Below are 9,585 nucleotides of genomic sequence, written 5' to 3'. Positions count from 1 at the left end.
CATTCCTGTCAGCAAAACATCCCTCACCAAGTATTTGATCTTGGGAGATCACAAAACTTCTGAATTTACCTTGTTGTTCTAAATTTCTTGCTTCTTCTCTCAACCAGCTTTTCCACTGTAACTGCTGGCTATATTTTAGAACAGCTGAAATTAACTGATGCCAGTCATCTGGAATGATTCTATGTGAGGTAGACCATGAATTTAACATCTGTTTTACATATGTGGAGTGTAGCCCATATGTAACTATTGCTTCCTTTGTATTTTTAAAGTCCCTTGTTGAAATTGGTTGTAATGTATATGTCATATATGGCTCAGGGTATGTGTCATTGATGGCTTCTCATGGATGATAACAGGATAAGTCATTGTATGAGAGCCATTTGGAGATGTTACAACCTGTATGGTCCTGCCCTTCTGATTATTAGGTCCCTTGTCATGTTTATTGAGATTTTCCTCCAGGGCTTGTAAATGAGCACCTAGGGTCTGTTCTAGGGAATAAACTTCCTCTCTTGTAAGGGATTCCAGAATTCTCATGGAATCATGGAAGTTTTTATGTTCTTCTGAAACACATGATTCCATAGACCTTATCTTATCAATTAATGATAATTTTTCTTTCTTATATAGTGTCTGAGTAGCCACAACTTCACTCTGGAGAGTTAGTGTTCTATCCATTATATATTCATATGTATTATCAATAAAGTCAATTTTGGGTACAAGCCTGTTTTATAAATTCTGGTTAGCAGATTCCAGAGAGAGAATATTTTTATGTAAGTTCTGGTCAGCAGATTCCAGAGAAAGAATCTTTTTCTGTAAGCCTTCATTGCTATCTTTTAAAGCCTGTAAATCCTGGTTAGCAGATTCCAGAGAGAGAATCTTTTCCTGTAAGCCTTCATTGCTATCTTTTAAAGCCTGTATCAGTCCCAATAATGTCTCATCTTTGTTCTTATTATTAAACCAGTGTTTGAACACTGTGAATTATTATGATGAATGCCAAAATGGTACAGGCCAGATATGCCTTAGGGAGGTCATATATTTCCAGGAAAATGTCATTCATCATACAGGCAAAAAGGTTTAAAAATTCTTGTGAGGTAATGTTGTCAGCCATAGTACAATAATTACTCAAAATTTGTTAGTCAGTTTTAAGGTGTAAAATTATCAAGTACTTTTACTTGAAATAAGCTTACCTTTCTGTGGTTTTGGGGGGTGCAGCAGCACTTTTCAGCCAGCAGGAGGCATTGGTATAGCTCCAAAGCAGGGCCTGCTGGCGACCTTGGCTGGCGGCAGCTGAAGGCAGGAGCCAAGATGGCGGGAGTCGGCACTCTTGGAGGAGTGGGTATGCCTCACTCACAGTGGTTTTTGCTGGTCTAGGGGCTAAGCTAGGGAACTGAGACAGGACTAGCTGATCCCTTTTTCAGGAATGGAACTGGTTAAATGGAACTTTGCGGGCGGGTTTAGGTACCCGCCAGCCAGGGAGGAGGCTGAGGGTGGGAGCCGCCCAGTCCTTTGGAATTTGCCCCATGTGAGTACCAGATATTGGTGAAATTATTAAGGCCACTCCATGTAGTTAAAAGGGAGGTTTATTTTGTGGGATAACTTACAAATGAAGGGATAGGTTGCAGAGTCTGGGAAAGGTATGGCACAGTTCTCTGGAGAACTCTGCTGGGTCTACCTCCAGCGTCCAGAGTCCTGGAACCAAGAGAGGCCTCTCCTTTTGTTCCTGGGTCTTTTGTGTCCTCTCTCAGTCCCGCCTTGTAGGCATGACCATTATAGAAGCCTCAATGGGGGTTGGAACTTCCAGGCCAAGGCTGGAATGGCTACCCACTACAGTTTTTTTCCCTATGCTGCCTGGGGGAATGTAGGACTCTCAGTTCCTTCTCCAGCACCATGCCTGGCTGCATGCTGCCATGTCCTGCCATAATGATAATGGCCTAAACCTCTGAAACTGTAAGGAAGCCCTGGTTTAATGTTTTTCCTTTGTAAGAGTTGCTGTGGTCATGGTGTCTCTTCACAGCAATAAAACCCTAAGACAGTCAGTCACAATGCTTCCCACTCCAAAGATTCCACAGATCCCAAAACAGCTCCATCAATTAGGGACCACATGCTCAAGCATGTAAGCCTGCAGGGTGTATTTCACATTCAAAGCATAAAAAGATACAATGGCCAGTACAAGACTAACCTAAGTTGAAAATCCAGCTCAGCACTGGCTTGTCATTGTATTAGGTCATTCATATAATAATGTAGCAGTAGCTCTTTAACTTTTACTCAAGAATTATTTAGGAAGGCATAACTAGCTTTCTCATGAATTTTATTGATGCTTTAGTTTCTGCTATTATTGACAATTTTCACTATGGTATTTTTAGTTTTATATTTAGAAAAAATATTGCTGAACAATGAAAAGCCTCTACAATCATATATTACATCCCTAAGTAGGCTTTGGAGACTGTGGTAGTTTGAATGAGAATGGCCCCTGTAGGCTCATATGCTTGAATGCTTGGTCCTTGGTTGGTGGTACTGCTTGAGAAGGATGAGGAGGTGTGACCTTGTTGGAAGAGGTATGTCACTAGCAGCAGGTTTTGAGGTTTAAAAAGCACATACCATTTCCAGTTAGCTGTCTCTTTCCCTGCCTCTTGCTTGTTCATCAGATGCAAGCTCTCAGCTACTGCTCCAGTACCATGTCTGCCTGCCTGCTGCCATGCTCCTTGTCATGATGATCATGGACTCTAATTCTCTGTAACAGTAGGGCCCAATCAAATGCTTTTATAAAATATGTTGCCTTGGTCACGGTGTTTGTCATGGTGACAGCAAAAATAATGAAGACAGGGCCCAAGAATCTAATATCAATATGGAGAAGTCAGCTACCCACATAACAGGTACTTTTCATGAAGAGAATAGGTGGCAGGTTTAATAGAATTGTATGAAAGTTATCTTAAAAGTAGAAGCTAAAATTATGATTTAGCATTATGAACCAGGCTAATAAGGATCACAGGTTGTTATGATTGGGATTAAGATATCTTGGGCTCATCTCCTGTTTATCCTACATAGACATCAATAATAGTCATCACAATAATCATCAATAATCCTATCCAGCTGTAAAGCTTATGGACCCCAACAATGAACAAAATGGCATGATATACCAAAGAGTACAATAATGGTACCTATGTCTTGGAGGGAACCAACAACTGTGTAAGTGTATTTAAGGTAGGAGGGAATTCATGTCTAGTACTATGAACCTAGCCAACTACTAATGGCTGGTGAAGTCATAGACTCTAGAGGACAGACTACTACTGCCTGATTCCTAAACCAGGAGAATTACCAACTGTATTCTACATTCTTATCCTTAGAGCCATAAATACCTTTAGTTTTCACCCCTCATCAAAGAAGCTTCTCTTTGCAGCAGACAGAGACTGTTATAGAAATCTACAAATGGTCAAATGCAGAGAACAAATGACTGTATGGTGCCAATCTCCAACTGATACATCTGCAATGCAACTCCTACATCTAGGCTAAGGGAATATCAATGAAGAAGATCAGAAAGACAGCAAGAGTTAGAGGACCAGGCAGTCTGCTGTGAGGTAGTGTCTTCTACACATGACAGGGAGTTACACCAATGAAACATTAACAGTATGGTTGCCTAAATAAACAAGACCCACACAATGTCAATACCAGTTGACATCCAAACATGGCTGAGGGAAATCTCACAAGGCCCTAAACCTAGACAAAGAGCTACAGGTAGTTAATGGCTTCTAAGAGAGGAAGAAAATCAGTCTTCCACAGGGATGAGCTCATAATTGATCCAATCCCAAGTGGTCAGCCCTAAACACACAGATATACAAGCAACACTAAATGGGATAAGTAGGTTGTATTTGTATACACATGTAATAATAATAATAATAATAATAATAATAATAATAATAATAATAATAATTTTAAAAGGGGTCATGAACTTGAGAAGGAATAGAAGGGCACAGGGGAGTTTAAGGAGGGGAAGTTGCAGTGGGAATGATGTCATTAGTATTGTGTATGAAATTCTAAAAAAAATGTTAAATGAGATAAGCAGAAAAGCTAATGTTACACACAAAAACAGATCTAAAAGTACACTGTGTGGTCAATGGGGCTTTTAGAAGGAGATAGAGAGGGTACCCCATAGCATAGGTGTTGAGAATATGTTCTTAAGAATGGTACAAATGCATATTTAAACCTCTCATCCTCAAATTCCTGTGTGGCTATAAGGAAATGACTGAATCATTTTGAAATCCAATTTATTAATTGTAAAATGTGAGGGATACAGGTACATGACAGAGTCATTGGAAGGACTGACTGGAACTCAATCAACCCCATGTAAAGTACTTTATATATGAATATAGCAAGCATACAGTAAACATTACCCATTGATCTTAGGTTAATAAAAATATTGGCCATTCCCTAAAAGGAACTCTGTGTATATTATAGAGTTTAATTCTCACAGAATACCTAAGAAAGAAAATCAGGTACGTTTCACAGATAAGAAAGTTGAGGCCCAAGGGGGATAAACAGTTACTAAGAAATGGAGGACAAGTCTGTCCATCCCTCAGAGTGTGCACTGCATCAGGGGTTCGGGCAGCTAATCAGTTGTTGAGAGGGCTAAAGAGTTTGAAGATTGTGTTGCCCAGTTGCTCTAATTTCGTCTTCCATCATCTGTACCACTAAGGCTCTCAGTATCCAAGGGCCTGAAACCCACAAGAGGAAACAACTTTGCACCCTCCCCCCACCTCCTGTTTTTCCCAACACAGTGTTTCCAAGGCCTTTCCCAGGATCATTACAGGAATCCCAAGGCATAGTCCCTGTGGCCCTCACTAACAAGGCTCTTGGTGGAACATATTTTATCCTTGAGGATTTGGTTTGGTTGCCATGGGCCTCTTCTGATTTGCCTCCTTCCTTGAGTTTCTCTTTCATCCTCAGACCCAAAGACATTTCTTTCCTCATCCACAAGTTTAAAAGTCAGACATGCTAGGTCGTGTTAAATCCTGTTTGTAGCAGGCACAAAAAGGAGCTCTTTTCTTAGCCTATAGACCCAAACAGTCCTGGTGCCTCCTGTAATTCCCTGGGTGGCTCTGGGGCAAGCAGGCAGCCCTTCATACCCTGTCTGCTTGTGTCCATCTCCTCTGCATGCCTGTAGACAACATGAGGGTGAGAACAAAGACACAGGGAAAACTCTGGGTCTCCATGTGATGTGACCCTCCATTGCGTAACCATTGTGGTGTTTATTAGGGCTGGTATCCTTGACCTGACCTTGCCTGCATGCACACCCTCCTCCCATTTCTAGGCACTAATTTTGAAGTCCCAAGAGGCTGATATTATGATGGAAAATCCCAGGACAGAGATGCCTCAGCCTCTCTTTGTCTTGTTTCTCTCTCTTTTTCTTCCTTTCTCTCTCTCTCTCTCTATATATATATATAGCTCCTTACTGTTTTCACTGAAGCTGAATGAGTTTGTGTGTTTCACATCATTTTCCACAAAACCACATTGGTCCTGAGCCATCACTGGTGAGTTTTCATGGCCCTTGCATTGCCCTTAAGTCAACAGAAAGGGACTTCAGCTGTTTCTTAGCTAGTTGACCTTCCTGGCTTTACAGATATGTTGATCAGAGTCTCAAAATAAAAAAAAAAATACTTGGTCCAGATGACAAGTCTTCTGCAAGTGAGTTAAAGAGCTGTTTCACTGTCAGCAATGGTCCTCACCAGTGGTGATCCTCACCAGCAGTGGTCCTCTCAAAATCCCATCAACCACAGACATCTGGATGGTGGTCTTAGGTGACTTCATACAAGCTTATTCTCTTCTTGGTTGGGATCAAGGCAACAGCTAGTGTTCTGTGACATGGTATGACTGGATTTTCTTTTTCAAGGAATAATTGCTCTTACTGTAAAAATTATTTGTAAAGTTTATATTAAAAGGTATTTCTGATCATCATCTCAACTGGAGGAAAACCAGTGCTTCTCACTCAATTCTATCCACCCTCCTTTCAAAGTCTAGCTTTTCCAAATTCATATTTATCCCTTAAAAATCTTCTTGCTAGTCACGGAAGCTCCTTTTTTTTTGTCATCTGGTGCAGCCATCTATTTATTTGTGAAGTTGTGCACAGATACAGTGGATCTATGTGTATAGGTCCCAAAGAGAAATAAGATATGGATTCTTTCCTTGAATTAAATTGGAGTGATTAGGTTAATAGCTGAATGATTTCTGTAAGGTTAGCAACCTGTAGAACATAATCAAAGTGCGTTAGGATTGTGAAGACACAAGTGTTACTTTGGAATGTGCAGGAACCGGTCAGGAAATAGCATCTTTTGCACCAATCATGGAGATGTGGCCATAGGACACTGCAAGAGCATTCTATGCAGAGAAACTGTCAGAAGCAATGATGAGGATGCAGGAAGTCAAGATTAAAAGCTGCTGTGGCTATGACTCACTAAGGCACTCACTTGAACTTCAACTACTTGCCTCTAAGGCAAGATCTTGGAGTCCACAAAAGCCCTGCCACAGGGATTATGAGTAAAACCACTCATAGGAGTGGTTCACAGAGAACTTCAGGAAGAATTTAAGAAAAGCAAGACCTTGAGCCCTGAGATCGTGAGATTAACTGAAGTGTTGGTAGTTAAGAGCAGGGGCTCTGGAGGGTTAAACCTGCCCTGCCCATGTCTCTTGCTTTATGCCTGCTCATGTTTTTCTTGATGTGAACAAAGAATAAAATAGAGCTCATTCTACAGTGATGCTGAAGGATTTAATTAACTACTACATGTAAAATCCTTAGAACAGTGCCTAGCCTAGAGCAAGCTTACAGTAGCTCATCTGGAAGAGTTATCAGAGAATGTCCCAGGAAAACTGTCCACATCAAAGGCATTGACTGCTGCTGAAAAAGGGAGCTCTTTCTTTTGCTCCATTAGTTCACTGTGGTGTGGTATTTGGTAGGTTTACATGACCAGCTCAATGTGTGGCACACATAGCATTTAAAACTCTGTGTCAACTGTAGACAATTTTGAAAACTGAAACAAACAAGGAAGTAAATGCCACTTTAGTTAAAGCCAGTGATGAGGTTGAGATTTCTCTCTCTCTCTCTCTCTCTCTCTCTCTGTCATTCTCTCTCTCTCTCTCTCTCTCTCTCTCTCTCTCTGTCATTTTCTCTTTCTCTCTCTCTCACACTCTCTCTTACACACACACACACACACAACTCTCTCACACACACTATCCCTCTCTCTAACACACACACTCTTTCTCTCTCTTACACACACACACACACACACACACACACACACACACACACACACACACAACCTGCTTCAATTTTATAACTTTATACCATGAGAATTTCGCTTCTTTGGGAAAACACAGTAGTGAATGTATTTTAAATAAATAGGGACTTCTTAAATTTTTAACTCCTGTTGTCTTGATAGTTCTTTTATTTTTGCAGATAAACAATTTTTTCCAACATACAAACTTTGATACGTTACAAACACACTGACACTCAAGCAACCCCAGATCCTCAGAAACAACAGGTTACACTTCTGAAATGATTTCTTGTCTATTTTGAGATTGTTATAAAATTATATCATTTGGAGGGAGGAAAGGGAAGGAAGGGAAGGAGTGATATAAGTTCCCCTTTCAGTGTCTAATTGGTAAGTTTTCTGGCAGCTATGATTTAAATTCCCCCAGTTCATTGGGAGAGCTGATTGTTTTCCTGCTTGGTTGTTTCTTTAGAGGAACGCATGCAGCCAAAGGCTAGAGCCAATGGAACAGCTGTTACTGAGTTCATCCTGCTGGGCTTGGTGGAGACACCAGAGCTGTGGCCAGTTCTCTTCATACTCTTCCTCTTGGCTTACATGACCACAGTTGGGGGCAACCTTAGCATCCTGGCAGCTGTCTTGGTGGACCCCAAACTCCACACCCCCATGTACTTCTTCCTGGGGAATCTGTCAGTGATGGATGTAGGCTGCATCAGCGTCACTATTCCCTGCATGTTGGTTCGGATCTTGTCCCACAAGCGTACAATTCCATATGGAGCCTGCCTCACACAGCTCTTCTTCTTCCATCTGCTGGTTGGGGTTGACTGCTTTCTGTTGACAGCCATGGCTTATGACCGGTTCCTGGCCATCTGCCGACCCCTCACCTACAGCACCCGCATGAACCACACAGTCCAGAGGATCTTGGTGGCCACATCTTGGGCTTGTGCCTTCAGCAATGCACTGACCCACACTGTGGCCATATCCACACTCGACTTCTGTGGCCCCAATGTGATCAATCACTTCTACTGTGACCTGCCCCAGCTCTTCCAGCTGTCCTGCTCCAGCACCCAGCTCAATGAGTTGCTGCTCTTTGCAGTGGGTTTCATAATGGCAGGAACTCCCATGACACTCATTTTCACCTCCTACATCCATGTGGCAGCTGCAGTTCTGCGAATCCGCTCTGCTGAAGGCAGGAAGAAAGCCTTCTCCACCTGTAGCTCTCACCTGACTGTGGTTGCCATATTCTATGGTGCAGGCATCTTTAACTATATGAGACTTGGTTCCACCAAACTGTCAGATAAGGATAAAGCTATTGGGATTTTCAACACTGTCATCAACCCCATGCTGAACCCACTCATCTACAGCCTCAGGAACCCTGATGTGCAGGCTGCTCTCTGGAGGGTATTCACAGGGAGGCGGCCAGCAGCTTAAGGGGGTTTCAAGTTTCCTTCCATCTTTTTCTTTCAAAACTAAATCAGGGATGGGAGTGTCTTGTAGTGTCAAACACTACAACAAATGTTCAGAACTCTTTCTATCTCAAAGCTTAAAATAAGGGATAATATTTATTGTCCCTGAAAGAGGTCATACCCAGGTATAGATTGTATGTACATAGGTTCTCCCAGGTCTGAGTTTCCAATGAGTCTCAGAAAGCATCCTCCTCGGGAGTCATATTTATTCCTCAGTTTCTGGTTGGTCTGCCTATGAAACCTAAGGGAAAAGCTCATTCCTCTTACAAAATTCTTGTAAGATTCAGAGGAAATGGGGAGGGAGCTCTCTCTGTGCTTTCATATTCCCTAGTAATTCTAGAGAACTTGTATCTAGATGCAGCTCACAGACATGATTGTAAACATTAAAACTCCACTCATATGTAAGAAAAGTTACGATGCAAAATGAGCGTCCTTCAGTTACCATTCTTGCTTGTTTCTAAACTTTTGTAAGATAAGAATTTATAATCTAAACATTTAAATACTTCAACCACCCATTATTCAATATTAAATTCCTCTCTAAATTCTCACTCTTTGCTATAAACCTCCAAGCTGTAAACCTATGTGTGAATGCAGACCACACTGTGTTGCCTCACCCTGTCAGTGAAAGAGGGTGGTTCTAACCTGGAGTGTTTTTACATCCTGTTTTCTGTTCACCAGTCATCAATCTAGTCTTTGCTTAGGTGCATCTTCCTCTTCACATGTTTTTAGACTAATAACTTCTTCTTGACAGTGTTGCTGTCTCTTTGGTATTTGTACAAACCATTTCTCTGACACTTTCTTTTGACTTGAATTTGTGGCTTAACTTCTTCATGGTATTTGATGTGGGTAGACAGAGTGAAAGGATGGGC

General features: G+C 41.6%; 1 protein-coding gene across 1 annotated transcript; it reads left to right on the top strand.

Annotated features, from left to right (window-relative positions):
• The first annotated feature begins 7,731 nt into the window (after nucleotides 1-7,731).
• Nucleotides 7,732-8,688, top strand: LOC118590315 (olfactory receptor 3A1). The gene has a single exon (XM_036198227.1). It carries the CDS (start codon nucleotides 7,734-7,736, stop codon nucleotides 8,679-8,681), a length of 948 nt encoding a protein of 315 aa, XP_036054120.1. The 5' UTR covers nucleotides 7,732-7,733; the 3' UTR covers nucleotides 8,682-8,688.
• Nucleotides 8,689-9,585: the final 897 nt, after the last annotated feature.

Source organism: Onychomys torridus, chromosome 8 (assembly GCF_903995425.1).
Source record: "Onychomys torridus chromosome 8, mOncTor1.1, whole genome shotgun sequence".
Classification (NCBI taxonomy): Eukaryota; Metazoa; Chordata; class Mammalia; order Rodentia; family Cricetidae; genus Onychomys; species Onychomys torridus.
The sequence above is the reverse complement of the archived record's forward strand: the minus strand, read 5'-3'. Positions and strand labels throughout refer to the sequence as shown.